Source organism: Anastrepha ludens, chromosome 3, assembly GCF_028408465.1.
Source record: "Anastrepha ludens isolate Willacy chromosome 3, idAnaLude1.1, whole genome shotgun sequence".
NCBI classification, from domain to species: domain Eukaryota; kingdom Metazoa; phylum Arthropoda; class Insecta; order Diptera; family Tephritidae; genus Anastrepha; species Anastrepha ludens.
In genome coordinates this window covers 690734-701176 of record NC_071499.1, presented here as the reverse complement: position 1 = coordinate 701176, position 10443 = coordinate 690734, and the positions used below count along the sequence as shown (strand labels likewise).

The window sequence follows — 10443 nt, the reverse complement described above, 5'->3', positions numbered from 1 at the left end:
CTTTGAAGGAGTCATGCTTTAGTAGTCTACGAAGAAATGAAAAAAGAAAGGTACAGAAGCTAAAGGTGCCACCTTCCGAAAACCGCAATTTTGACAACGTATTTTCGTCACGAGTTGGAACAATTCAGAACAAAACAAACAAAAGGGAAATAAATCACTTGTTTGTAAACGTTTAGTGAATGGCTTGTTAATATTGTAATTTGAAGATTTGTGACTTTCAAATTAAGTAAACTAATGAAAACGAGGTGCCGCGTATTAAATTGGGAAAGCGCGAATTATGAAAATACTTCCAAATTCAGTTCTTTCGCGTTTTTATACCGACAACGCTGTGGAAAGAAAGTATGAGTATGTGAAAATTTCTTGTGTTCGACAGTTTGTATTGCTTTCGCTTACTCTTCCTATTTTCAAACTAGTAATTCCCTTCCTTTTGTTGTATTTTATCATCCTTATCATCCTTGGTTTGAAATAGACTTGACAAGCCAATTGACTAGTTTATTTAGCGCTTAACATAAAGCGAATTCATAGAAGGTGAGTTCGCTAGAGTAACAACTAAATATAAGGATGATAGAAGACAAGATTTGGCCACCCGAAGTAAAATTTGAAATAACTTTGGCTCTACGTCACGGGTGTCTCGTCAGTAGAATTGTGCCCGTTTATTTCACACGTATTGGTGTGTTCTTCCAATCAGTCGTTGTTCAAAAATAACTAACTCTTTTATTTTTAGGTTAATGGAAAAGTGTCTCGATTTATTAACTTCGCTTTTTTATGTTAAAGAATGGAAATTTTTGTTAGTTTATTGTAATAAGAGAAGTGTTCAAAATAAAACTGAATTAACACAATTTTCAATCAACTTTATGGACTTCAGTGGCCAAAGAGACAAAACCATTGCTATGGTTTTTGTGCAGAACTTGATGGCTCGGTTTTGGGGGACCTATTGAGTTACATTCAGACCAAGGAAAAAACTTCAAGTCCGCAGGATTTCAAGAGATGTGTTGTTTGATGGGAATTAAGCGAACACGTACAACACCCTTATACCCGCAACCGGATGAAATGGTTGAAAGATTCAGCCGTACTCCGGAAGAACACGAGCGAAAGTGGGAAAGTGCCAATAAAATTGGAACAAACATATCCAAAAATTCCTGTTGTCCTGTTCCTCAGCTGTAGATAGAACTACCGGCCAATAGCCCCCAAAAACTATAAATCTCTTTGAAAGCGATTTAGGGGTTCCGGGTGACTTAGCGTTCGGAAGAAATGTCGCTCCTACAATGGTCAAAGGTAGTCATTGGGAAACACTGCAGAGTATATAGAGAATTCTCACGAGCTACGAATAGTGTGAATTGTCAAAAATGAAGTGAAACCGCGAACACTATTTCACCTCGCTTAACTCGACAGCGGGGAAGTTCTTAACAGGGCTGATTACAGTGAATTATGTACAAGTACATTGGCTCTGCTCAGTTTTTGGTTTCTGTACTGTAAAGAAAAGAGCGGAAAAGCAGAAGCGATGAAACGAAGTGAAGTAGAATAAAATCACGAATGACCGGCTTACGTCTTAATAGATATGTATGTAAATATATTTAGGTAAGTATCCCTACAAGAATTGGATAATGGAAACTAATACATACAAAATTTTATTACAAATGCATATGCCAATGCTTTAAATATTTTCGCTAGCGCAATAGAGAGCATACGGCTCTATTTTTTATATTTAATAAGTTTATATACAAGAGTGCAACAATGCAAAACTCAAAATTTATAATTGCTTTATGCAGCCTAGAGGCGCACATATGCGCCGAGTATTTTAAATTGATGTATGTATTTACGTTATATATAGGTATTCGACACACTTCTGACTGCCCATTTTTGGGAAAAATTATTACAAACTAAATCTTTTAGATCGCTTATAAGTCAGAAATAACGAAGCAGCACAAATTAATACATAATTGTAAGATGGTCATCCGAAAGGTGGAGCACTCAGTTTGTCGGATAATGGGCGAAATTCGTATTGCATCCAAAGAAGAAATAACCAACATACTGCTGCAAGAGTTCGAATAATATTAAAAATATGGGACAATTATTGTTCATAAAATGTAAAATAGAATTGTTTGTTTGGTTACATAACTGTGACTAAAAATTACATCAATTGTGATGTGTCATATAGTATGTGATGAATATTTACTTCATCTTTGACTACAATGAAGGTTAGACTGAGCAGTACAGTTATATGTTTAATTTGTTGACAAAATCCATAAGTTGGAGCAAAATGCAAATGTCGCCATCAACTTTTTAAAATTGGCATTAAGAATGTGATAGAAGCTTTGCCCTGAGTTGTGGAATATTTGTATCAACAGTGACTCATATGATCGTCTTTTTCTTACATTTGTATAGTAAGAAAGTCTTGGATGTATTAGTTTCCATAATGCAATTTTTTTCAGGTACTTTCTGAACTTGCACGGGTATGGCAGAAAAGTGGGAGTTCCCCCAATTAAAAACCCAAAAGTGCTTGCTTTGTTTTGCATTGCTTTACTTTGAAAGCTTCTTTTGCTTTACTTTGTAGATTTGAACACTACCTGAATCATAGTACCTACGATAACAGGAAATAACGAAGCGACGAAAGAAATTTAAATGTCAAAGGCCTACATAGCGTTATCCAAAATGTTAACGCGTTTCAAGCGAATGAAACAAAGCTGCTATTTGGCTGACTTTCATACATTCGTTCAGTCTAATGATATACAGAATACTAAAGGTGGTGCCATCCCGAAACCGCCCTCCATTTTTCGCGATTTTGACAACCAGCTGGCATTATCACTTGAAATAAGCAAATCAAACAAATATTTCGAGAATGACTTGGTAATATTGTGTTTTTTAAATAAAAAAAAGTAATACAAATGAAGTGCCGCGTGTTAAATTGTGAAATCTCGAATTATAAAAATACCTTCAGATTTCCAGCTGCGGAGCTTTGTAGTTTTCGAGTAATTTGTTGTTAAAATTGGTAAAATTAACAAAATTTGTATTGATAGCCATCGCACTCTATAGAATTGGGATTGCGCTGTACGAGTGATGCGCACGCTGACCCAAATAAATAGTCGGGTTGATGGTAAGGTCGGACACTGCAGACTAAATCATTGGTCAAGTGCTTTCGCAGAGTGTCATACGTGCTAACTACAGTATTTCTCGCTGATAAACACCTCGGTTGTAAGCATTTTCCGCTTATAAGCACTAGAAAATTTGGCAAAAAATTTCACCATTTATTGGCTTTTTTTAAATTACTATTTAACGAATCCGTACATAGTACAAATGTACATAGTTTAGAACCCATTACCGAACAAAAGTTAATTTTAACTGTTTATTGATTGCACTTGAATTTGTGACACATACTTACAGTATTATTTTAAATAAATGAAATCCCAATTGGTTTTTGTTTCATATGGAAGATTATTTCATTTAATAGAAGTAGTCCTTCGTTTCGGTCAATTAGATGCACCAGTATTGCTAATAACCGAGGATTTGGATATTTGTATGTATGCATAGTCAATGCTCAAAAGCAGAATTTTCATATAAGTACTTCCCGCTTTAAACATCGAATCTCGTGCACTTTATACTGGGAAATACTGTATATAATTAATGTTTTCATTCATTCATACATGACATTCCTAGATTGGTGTCGAACAATTTGAAAACTGGAGCCAGCCATTTGATCGACCAAATGTTGCAATGTAAATTAATTAATTAAAAGTATAATATAAAAGTGTATTAAATATACTCATTTCAATGTACATACATACATACATACCATGTTTCACATTATCTTCGCTATTCAGCTTATCCCAATCGAAAACAACTACTTCACTGATTTATGTCCATAGTTTTTCTTTAAGTTTATATTAGCATATTCTTTTAAGAGTTTTTGTAAAATGTCGATCTTTTTCATCTACTTTCTTCAATTTTGTAATTGAGTTTTCCAGTTACAGAATATTTTCAGATTTGTTTATACGCACTTACAGTATTGCCACAAGAATTTTTCAAAAAAGTTATCAAACCAGAAACTATTAAAAATTTTTATGATCACAAATTCATTTACAGGATCCGGCACTCGAAGTGTAACGAAATAAAAAGGCCATAAATTTAGTTTGGAAAATTACTTTTTTTTCAATTCAAAGTAAAAAATGTGTGAAAATAATACAAAATTAAGAATCAATTTACTTTTGCTCGATATGACCACCTTTTGCCTTGAGTATGCCTTTGAGACGGTCCAGAAACGAATTGCAAGCTGCCCATACGTGACTTGCAGATATTTTGGCCCATTCGCGGACAATGGCTTTTTTCAGCGCCTCGAGACTGGTGAATCTTTCAGTTCGAACCTTGCTCTCCAAAATGGCCCAAAGAGAATAATCCATTATATTTGCATCTGGTTAATTTGAAAGCCATTGTGTGGACGTTATGAATAACGGAGCCATGTTTTTTAGCCATTCTTGGTTCACTCGAGATTTGTGAGACGGTGCCGAGTCCTGTTGCAACGCCCATGGTCTGCCACCAAAATGTTTGTCTGCCCACGGCCTCAAAACAACCTCCAGAATACTTTTCCGATAATATTTCGAATTTATATTGACGTCAGACTCGATGAAAACGATTGGAGAGCGCCCATCTGCGATTACAGTGGCCCAAACAATTACCTGGGGCGGGTGTTGGCTCCTGGTGGCCAATCGATGACTAAAATTCTTGTATGAACGGTCGGTTAAATAAACCCTATCGTTCTGGGAGTTTACGATTTGCTCTATTCGAAAAATTGTCTCGTCAGAAAACACATAGTTGGAAATTGACCGCTTTCGGCCAAGCGAAGCAACTCTTTCGCTCTCTCAAGTCCGACTTGTTGCAGCCTTGGTGTGAGATCGTGCGCCAATATTGAAGATACGGTTGAAGTTAATACAATTTTTGGATTTTGAAGCATGTTAGAAACAAGAAACGTAACATCATTTATTTCGTGAATGCAGAAGAGTACATATGATATCAATCATACAAACAGAGGATTAAGATTTTTTTTGAAAAGAGCTCCCAGAGCTTTGGATGGTCAAAAATAGACAAGATTTTTTAATCCCGCACGTGATGACAGTTTCAGTTCCATGATCAAGTAAAAATATTGAGACCATATTATTTTTATTTATATTTCAATATATTGCTCCTACAAACATTCATCATTAATAAATATTTTCAAGAATTTCTTTTCGCTCATTATGTTTATGTTAAGTCTTATCCAACAAAACCCGTACAGCCGCTGGATAAGAATAAAAAATAAAAGACAAATGAAGATTAATCAATTAACATTTTCTTTAAGCGAAGAAACCATGGCAGTAGTGTACATACCGACCAAGCCGGATCTATGTATTCAAGGTGGTGGCAGTCGGGCAGCGACCACATTTTTTGTATTAGAAATGTCAAGGGAAAGAGAATAGAATAATGGAATAATTGGCAAACAGATAAAATTAATTTGTCGCGCATTCATAACACAACAACAATTTTCCGTCATTTCGTTTCACTGGCATTTCTAAATTGAAGGCGAAGTGAAGAAGAAGAAATCAAATACTTTAATAACACCCCCTGCTATGTACAGATGCGCCTTAATACAGATACCAAGGTGGATTTAATAAGGTGACAGCATTCACCCAGCTGAATTTTTCGTCGTAGGTATGGCTTACGTCAAAATGATATGCTTTGTTTGTATGTATTGGTATGTTTACATTCGTATGTTTACATTTGCTTGCTGATTTTGACATGATGCTTGCACCAAACGCAACAACAAATACATGTAGGGTTTTACTTATATGTGTTTGCTGTCACCTGTAATAAATTCGCCTTGACAGATACCTTGTACAAAAATTCAAGTGAAAAACACACTCTTCTTCTTTCTGTTTTTAGACAGACACCCTTGATGTGAGTTTGACAGGCAGTCAAGTATGTGGTGGTGGAAGTTCTAAGTCTTTTCGCTTGAGCGTATGCGGGGTTGTTATACCAAATTAGAATTTGTATGGTAACATTAGAAACAATAGGATATCCACAACAAAATAATATCTTTGACTTGGAAAATTTACTATAGCAAATCCTATTAATATATTTCTTAACTATAATAATGCTTTTTATTGAGAAACTAGCTGTACCCGGGGCGCGTTGCTACGCCAACAACTAAAATAGAATTAAGAAAAATAACTTTAAAGAAAAATCAGTTCACAAATATTCAGTTCATTCTTAACCATTTTTTTGATTTTGTTTATTTAGAAAAAATTGGACCTTGCAAAGTTCAGTTTAAATTAGATGTTTATTGAAGTGCTGTGGGATACACAATGTTTCTTGTCTATGAACATGTCATATTCGTGTCCTCTGTGTAAAAACACATGGTCATACTAATTTTTATGACAATCGGTTCAACGGGGCAGAAGTTGTTACTCTGCAGCGCCACCTGGCGAGTGGCATCAATGACCATATTCTAAAAACCTTCTCCGTGGAAAAATACATATATATACCAATTTTTATAATAATCGGTCCAGTAGTTTTTGAGTCCATCGATGACTTAAAGACAAACATCCATTTTTATATACAGGGTGGCTGATGAAAGCCGCTACCAAAAAAAAAATTGAATAACTTTTTTTCTTTTTAAGTTATCTGTTCCATTTTTGTTTTAATTTGCAGATTGATCTTTAAAATTTATTAAAATGGATAACTGGGACACGCAAACAAGAATTTGGATAGTCTACCGCTATCACGCACTGGAGTCCGTAGTTTTGGTACAGAGAGAGTACAGGCGGATGTTTGGCGGCGATCCCCCGAGCAGATGGACCATAATGAGACTGGTGAATAATTTTGCTGAGCAAGGAACAGTCGCAAGAAGGCCTTATCATCGAAACCCACCAGTTCGGACGGAGGAAACGATCGCTGCTGTAGCTGCAGCTATACAAAGCAATCCAAGGGTTTCACAAAGAAGCTTATCTGCTCAACTTGGTGTCAGCCGACAGTCTTTGCAAACAATAATGCACAAAGATTTAGACTTATTTCCCTACAAAATTCAAATGGTTAACAAACTGAATGCAGCAGACTTGCCGATTCGCTTGGAATTTTGCCAGAAGATCCTGCAAATGGTGGAAGAAGACCAAAACATGTTAAACTGTCTTTTCATGTCTGATGAGGCCCATTTCGATTTAAACGGCAATGTGAACGAACAAAATTGTCGAATATGGAGTACTTCTAACCCACAGATACTCCACGAGACGGAATTGCATCCTCTTCGCGTGACAGTGTGGTGTGCGGTATCTTCACGCTGTATTGTCGGGCCTTATTTTTTTGAAGAAAATGGTCACACCGTTACGGTTACTGGAGACCGTTATTTGAAAATGCTGAAAGAATTTTTCTATCCAGAACTACGCCGAAAGAGAATTCCTTTCAACTCTGTGTGGTTTCAACAAGATGGGGCAACGTCTCACATAGCCCAGACTGTTATGACAGAGTTGCGACGAAAATTTCCCAATAAACTGATTTCAAGAAACTCCGAATTTCGTTGGCCCCCCAGGTCGCCTGACCTTACTGCACCTGACTTTTTCTTGTGGGGTTTATGTAAACAAGAAGTTTATAAAACAAAGCCAACAAATTTGGATGAACTAAAACAATCCATTTGGGCAACAATTGCGGCTATTCCTGTCGCAACTCTCAAAGCAGCAATGAACAACTTTTTACTAAGATGCCGCACTTGTGTCAACGAGCATGGGGGGCATTTAAATTCAATTATTTTTAAAACTAGTTAAGCTACATTTAATAAAATTTAATGACCTTCAACTTGAAAAAAAAATAAATGAATTCCATACACTAAAAAAAAAGTTATTTGAGTTTCTTAATGTAGCAAAATTCATCAGCCACCCTGTATAAAGATATCTGAATGTTTACGTCATTGATATAAATTTTTTGATACGATTTTTGTGCAACCATGTTACATAAAATAGCGTTTTGGATGTGGGTATTTTTTGGCAATCAGCTGCAACTGTTTTTACTTATGGATGTGTACCAAGAATGATAGAGTGAGAGATTGCACCTTCCGAATTCACTGTGTCGCCAGAGCCCATGAATAAACAAACGAAAGGAAGGGGAATTACTTGTCTGTGAAGGGGAAAAGTAGGCGAAAGCAACGGAAACCACCACACGCACAATTTCTAGAATGCAAACAAATGGCATTTGGAGGCTTTTATTAATTTCAACTTTCACGGCACTTCGTTTGCATTTGTTTATTTAGTTAAAATCTCACTAATCACAATATTACCCAGCCATTCACTGAATTTTCACAAACATGTAATTTCTCCTACTTTTGTTAGCTTTATTCGTTTGTTTTGTATTGGAAAGCGAACTGACGTCAAACTTGTCAAAATCGCAAGAAACAAAGTAACTGTTTTGGGAAGGCACCACCGCCTTGAACAAAATCGCGAAGAATAAAGTAGCGGTTTTTAGAAGGCGCCCCCTCAGGTATTAGATTCGCCTTGAGTGGTGTAAACAAATATTAGCTGCGTATATCGATTAATCCACACGTTCATTACAATTTTTTGTAGGACGAACTATATGGAATATATCTGAGGACTTCGTCTAATAATTCATAATATAAATTTATTTGCGTAGAACAACTTAAACAAAATGCCTAATAAAAGTGAGCCTAAATGTATTGAGTGCCAAAAAACAGAAACTCTTCTTTGGAGGCAAACTGAGAATGGAGAAGGTGAAATTTGCCAAGACTGTTACCAGCAAAAGGATACAAAATGTTTCTTTGAAATCAATGCTTCTATTGATTTCGATAAAACAAATGAGGAATTTAAAAATAAATCACAGAAAGATGTAAAAGACCCTAATGAAGGTAGGCTTGTTACCACCGCAGAAGAAAAAAAGCTTCGTAAAAGTACCAGATCTACTCGGTTTAAAGCAAAAGGGTCAAATTCATCCAACAATAACACTCTGCCCAATTGTAATGTTCAGAGCAATACAAACAATGCTAAAGTTCAGAGCAAGGGACGTAGCAGACGTAACATCTTCAAAAAAATACCATTCAAAACACCAGTAGCTCAAGCCACTACACATGTTGTAGATAGTTTATTTTACAAAGTATTTTAGATAAAAAGAAAATTGTCGGAGAATAAAACAATCGCATTTTAGGGATCTTATCTGCAAGTTGGCGATATTGTGTCTTTAATGGATGATAAGCACAATATATACTATGCCCAGATTCGAGGCCTTTTAGTTGACAACTACTGCGAAAAGTCTGCATTTCTCACCTGGCTAATTCCGACGCAAGCTAGCCCGGACCCGCATGATGGATTCGATCCGGCCTCGTATTTAATAGGTATGTTTAAACTTAATTTCAAGAAGCTTTCTTGGAACTGAATTCTATGTTTTCAATTTTTTTTTCCTTCAGGACCAGACGAAGAGATTTCCCGAAAACTCTCCGCCTTACAGTTCATAATGCATGCACCAAGCAATTACTATTTTGATCGAACCACACCTTTTCCACTACCAGATGCTATGGAACCCGATGGGAAGGCGAGAGGTTTCATCTGGACTACGCTTCCCGAATTTGAACGAAAAGTGAAATAACACTGTTCAAAAACACGGTTAGATTAAATGGTTAAAACACAACATTGGATAACTTTTATAAGTGAATAATAAAATATCTTATTCACCACAAAATTATTTAACTGTCATCTGGGAATTTCATTCCAAAATTACATTTCTAGCATCTTCATGAGTAGCTGCAAGCGTATTATGTATACTCAAAACCCTAAAAAATACAATAAATTGTAGAATTTATAAATGGTCTTTCAAAAAACCCGCCTTGATATTGGTTTTAAAGGTAAAACTGAGCATATACACAATTGTAGTATACCATGCAGCCAACCGAAGTCGAACTTAGATGGAAGGAAGCGAGGAAGCCGTTAAACTAAAACGAACCATCTCTAAGAAGTGTAAACTGGTTCCCACAACTGAATAACACACGGTCTCCGCATAGCAAATTGAACGGAAAAACATCAACTTGATGGTAAGAGGAAATGTAACTGTAAATGGTCAATCCCATGTGCTTATCATAGACGCAAGGGCGACGAACTCGATCAGAATTGGTAAACGGTAATGTGGAACTGTTGGTTGATTACAAGTTCATACAGCTACAGGAGAGAAAGCAATGATTTGCGGAAATGTAGTTTGAAAGGTTGTTATTGAAGCTTTGTCAGGTGTTCACACATTTTTACTAACTGAAATCATAAATCAAAAGATAATTGGTATATATTTCATGCTGTTTTATGGTTTTACTTTGGATTTGAGTAAAACGGTTTTCTTGTTGTTGTTGTAGCAGTTAACATTCCCCATACTTACATACGGGGAATGCTGCTGGAGTGACAGTCCTTGGCCGGATATAAATCCAGGTCGTTTCGG

At 36.1% G+C, this 10443-nt stretch overlaps 1 protein-coding gene across 1 annotated transcript; it reads left to right on the top strand.

The window, feature by feature from the left end:
- Nucleotides 1-8545: 8545 nt before the first annotated feature.
- LOC128859389 (GATA zinc finger domain-containing protein 1) lies at nt 8546-9716 on the top strand. The gene is made up of 3 exons (XM_054096422.1): nt 8546-9120; nt 9172-9358; nt 9431-9716. The coding sequence occupies exons 1-3, from the start codon at nt 8659-8661 to the stop codon at nt 9607-9609; spliced, it is 828 nt and encodes a 275-aa protein (XP_053952397.1). The 5' UTR covers nt 8546-8658; the 3' UTR covers nt 9610-9716.
- The last annotated feature ends 727 nt before the right edge of the window (nt 9717-10443 follow it).

Coding starts and splice junctions, on each gene's coding strand:
- LOC128859389 (XM_054096422.1), top strand. CDS start 8,659: ATGCCTAATAAAAGTGAGCCTAAATGTATTGAGTGCCAAAAAACAGAA. Junction 9,121..9,171: donor TAGATAGTTTATTTTACAAA/GTATTTTAGATA, acceptor ATCGCATTTTAG/GGATCTTATCTGCAAGTTGG. Junction 9,359..9,430: donor TCCGGCCTCGTATTTAATAG/GTATGTTTAAAC, acceptor TTTTTCCTTCAG/GACCAGACGAAGAGATTTCC.